The sequence below is a fragment of the Vigna radiata genome, chromosome 8 (assembly GCF_000741045.1).
Source record: "Vigna radiata var. radiata cultivar VC1973A chromosome 8, Vradiata_ver6, whole genome shotgun sequence".
NCBI lineage: Eukaryota > Viridiplantae > Streptophyta > Magnoliopsida > Fabales > Fabaceae > Vigna > Vigna radiata.
The window spans coordinates 22,715,184-22,718,715 of record NC_028358.1 but is presented as its reverse complement, the minus strand read 5'-3'; the positions used below and the strand labels follow the sequence as shown (position 1 = coordinate 22,718,715).

Sequence of the window (3,532 nt, the reverse complement as noted above, 5' to 3'; positions counted from 1 at the left end):
ATTTCGCAGAATTTTAAATTTTTTATTGTTAAATAAGATTTGGAATTCTTTAATTTTAATAAATCATATTATCCTCAAAATTTCTTTTAAAATCTTGTAACCAAACCATATAGTTTATAGAATATTTTAAATTTTCTATATAAGTAAATTACTTTTAAAAGAATATTTTGTGGATAACTTTTTTTTACCATTACCAGACATCTTTCCTCTTAGATTGTGTATGTTTAGTTATTCATAAATACTTTTAAGAGTAATTTTTTTCTTGAAATTGTCTATGCTGATTAACACTTGTGATTTGGGATTATCCTATAATCAGTAAGAATATTAAAATTTTATTTAAGTGGATAAGCTATTAATTTTATAATAAATAATTTTTGTATCGATAATACATAAGACATGTAAATAATCTCAGGAAAAGAGAGATGGAAGTTGTATGACTAGGACGCAAAGGTAATAAATATAAAACGCGGTGTAGGGAGTTATAGGAGGTAGAAGAGAAGTGAAGTTAAAATTGGAGTGTAACTTTAAATATAATGAAAAGCTAAAGACAGAAAAGTGCACCGTCACCGTAAACAAACGGTGGTCCAGGAGGGTGGTTGTATCCAGTGGAGGCTTTAACCTACGAACTTCTCCTTATAATCACACCCTCGCCTTCGCTTCTTCTTTCTCTCTCCACCTCTATTCGACACCCCATCACACTCTTCTTCTCTCCCACGTCTACACTGTAGTTTCATTTTTATAATTATTAGGGTTTTCATTTGGGGAAATCAAAATAGGGTGAAATACTTTGGAGGTGAGTGTGTAGAAAACATGGTTGTCGATGATATGACGAAGTGCATCATCGTCGGCTATGGAGGTTCCTCTTCTCGATTTTCCGATGCTTATCCCAAAAGGTAATAATTGTTACTTCAAGATCTCCCTCTCTTTCAGAACCTACTTTTCTGTTCTCTCATGGATTTCATGCTTTTCATTCAATGCTTTCCCCCTGATTTTGGAGGGATTTTCGAGTTACCTGGAATAGGATTAAATGTAATTCCCCTCTAGCGTTTTCGAAATCTCTTCCTCTCTTCTGGAGATCGAAGAGAAATCACTCTCTCTGTTATATTTAGATAGCTAGATGGATAGTTAATTGGTTACCTCTGCTTTCTTATTCTTCTCTCGTTCCGGTTCTCGTTCAGATCTATTTTTTTTATTGATTTATTGAAAAATAGAACAATTGTTATTATTTTCATTAGGTTGGATTTGTTGATTTTTTTTTCTCTCTTGTTTTTTTTCAACTCAATTGATAAATCTAGGGGTTTGATGGAGGGGAGATATAGTGGGGATTGATATGATGAAGGTGTTTATAAGGTTGTTTTGTTGAATTGTTTTTGGGCTGGCAATATTGTACGAACCAGCAATAAAACTCATCAGCGAGATGAGGTAGCATGGGTCTTGCTTCTTTGTCAATGGAGAATCACCACCCTTCCACGCTCTTGTCAATGGACTCAAGCGCATCTTCTCACGAGGAACTGGATTTGGAGATGAATCGCCAAATCATACTCTCTCGTCCGCCCGATATCAACCTGCCCCTCTCAGCCGAGCGCAGCCCTCCCCCGCAGCCGTGGAATTCTGAGCCCTGTGATATTCTTGATGTTGGTCTTGGCACTCAAGGGTATGAGACTGAGAGTTTTATTAATCTGCCCAAAGCTGGAAGGAAGTGCGCGAAACGCGTTGATAGCATATGGGGTGCTTGGTTTTTCTTCAGTTTTTACTTTAAGCCTTCTCTGAATGATAAGTCTAAGGCCAAGATTGTCAGGGACAGCAATGGTGTTTCTGGGTTCGATAAATCTGATCTGAAGCTTGATGTTTTCATGGTTCAACATGACATGGAAAACATGTACATGTGGGTTTTCAAGGAGAGGCCTGAGAATGCGTTGGGTAAGATGCAGCTGAGGAGTTACATGAATGGGCATTCCCGTCAAGGGGAGCGCCCCTTTCCCTTTAGTGTTGACAAGGGTTTTGCTCGATCCCATAGGATGCAGAGAAAGCATTACAGAGGATTGTCAAACCCTCAGTGTGTGCACGGCATTGAGGTTGTTTCAGCACCCAATCTGATGACTCTGGACGAGGATGATCGAAAAAGGTGGATAGAACTCACAGGACGAGATCTGAATTTCACAATCCCACCAGAAGCAAGTGATTTCAGTTCATGGAGAACTCTTCCCAACACGGACTTTGAGCTTGAGAGACCACCTCCCCCTATCAAGAATGGTCCAAATGCTCACCCGAAGAAACTGCTTAATGGTTCTGGACTGAATTTGTCAACTCATATATCTAACCACAGTAATGGCGATGGGTTGGACCTCTCACCTGTCAGCAGCAAGAAGAGGAAGGACTTTTTTCCTCATGGAAATGAGGAAGAATGTTACTTGGCTGTTAACCCTCCATCTGATCGTATTCCAGATATAGAAATGCACCCAAGTGAGCCACACTGGTTAAATGACTTCAGCGGGGTGATAAAGAGTGTTTATGGACCTGTTACAGCTGCAAAAACTATCTACGAGGATGAACAAGGTTATTTGATTATCATCAGTCTGCCCTTTGTAGATCTTCCAAGTGTGAAAGTTTCGTGGAGGAACACTCTGACCCACGGTATCATAAAGGTTTCCTGTATGAGCACATCTCGAAAACCTTTCATCAAGAGACATGACAGGACATTCAAACTTACAGATCCATCGTCAGAGCACTGTCCTCCTGGAGAGTTTGTCCGAGAAATCCCTCTTTCAACCCGAATTCCTGAAGATGCTAACATAGAAGCATACTATGATGGACCAGGATCTGTGCTTGAGATCCTTGTGCCGAAACATCGTGTGGGACCAGAAGAGCATGAAGTCCGTGTTTGCCTCCGCCCTCATCTGGGAGGGAATGATCTTAAGTTAACATGAGATAGGCGCTAAAATATTATTAGGGATTTCAGTTTGTTGCGCATGTCATTGTTTCTAACTATGTACCATACAGTGTTATCCGCAATAGAATTGTGTCTTACATATTTGTCTCTAGCAATTTTAGCTCCCTGACTGCTCTGGTTCTTTTTGTTCCAGAGCATCTGTATGCTTTTGATTAGCAGTATTGAACAACTAGTCCTCATAATTAATATGAAATTACCAAATCGATGCCTGTGAAATGATTTGTAATTCAATTTCGACCTTTAATTGGATTCTTATTTATTATCTGTTCTAATTATCTCTTATTTTGAGTAATTCTATTCAAGAACAGACGATACAAATAAAACTGCTCCTATTCGTCTCCATCACTTTGTGTGTACTATATTAACGTCGTTCGTTATGTTAGACTGGGTGGGCTTCTTACGGAAAGTCTGAAACCATTGGCCATAATATCCACACCTTTTCTAAACAGAAATTTCAATTCGAGGTACCTACCATTTTAGACCATGTTGGAATATTGGTAAAAAGAACAAAGTCAACACTCACTATTAAATTAGCAAACCTGAAGAACCTGCTACCTGTGGGATAATTTTCGTTTTCTGAAA

At 38.8% G+C, this 3,532-nt stretch overlaps 1 protein-coding gene across 2 annotated transcripts; it reads left to right on the top strand.

Moving 5' to 3' along the window:
- The first annotated feature begins 558 nt into the window (after positions 1–558).
- LOC106772261 lies at positions 559–3,194 on the top strand. 2 transcript variants are annotated; one of them, XM_014658543.2, is made up of 2 exons: positions 559–893; positions 1,398–3,194. In XM_014658543.2, the coding sequence occupies exon 2, from the start codon at positions 1,428–1,430 to the stop codon at positions 2,925–2,927; it is 1,500 nt and encodes a 499-aa protein (XP_014514029.1). In that variant the 5' UTR covers positions 559–893; positions 1,398–1,427; the 3' UTR covers positions 2,928–3,194. The 2 variants fall into 2 exon arrangements, with proteins under 2 accessions (XP_014514029.1, XP_014514028.1); XM_014658542.2 differs by having other exon boundaries at positions 560–893; positions 1,296–3,194.
- Positions 3,195–3,532: the final 338 nt, after the last annotated feature.

Bases quoted from the DNA above. Each gene is read 5' to 3' on its own strand.
- LOC106772261 (XM_014658543.2), top strand. From the start codon at position 1,428: ATGGGTCTTGCTTCTTTGTCAATGGAGAATCACCACCCTTCCACGCTC.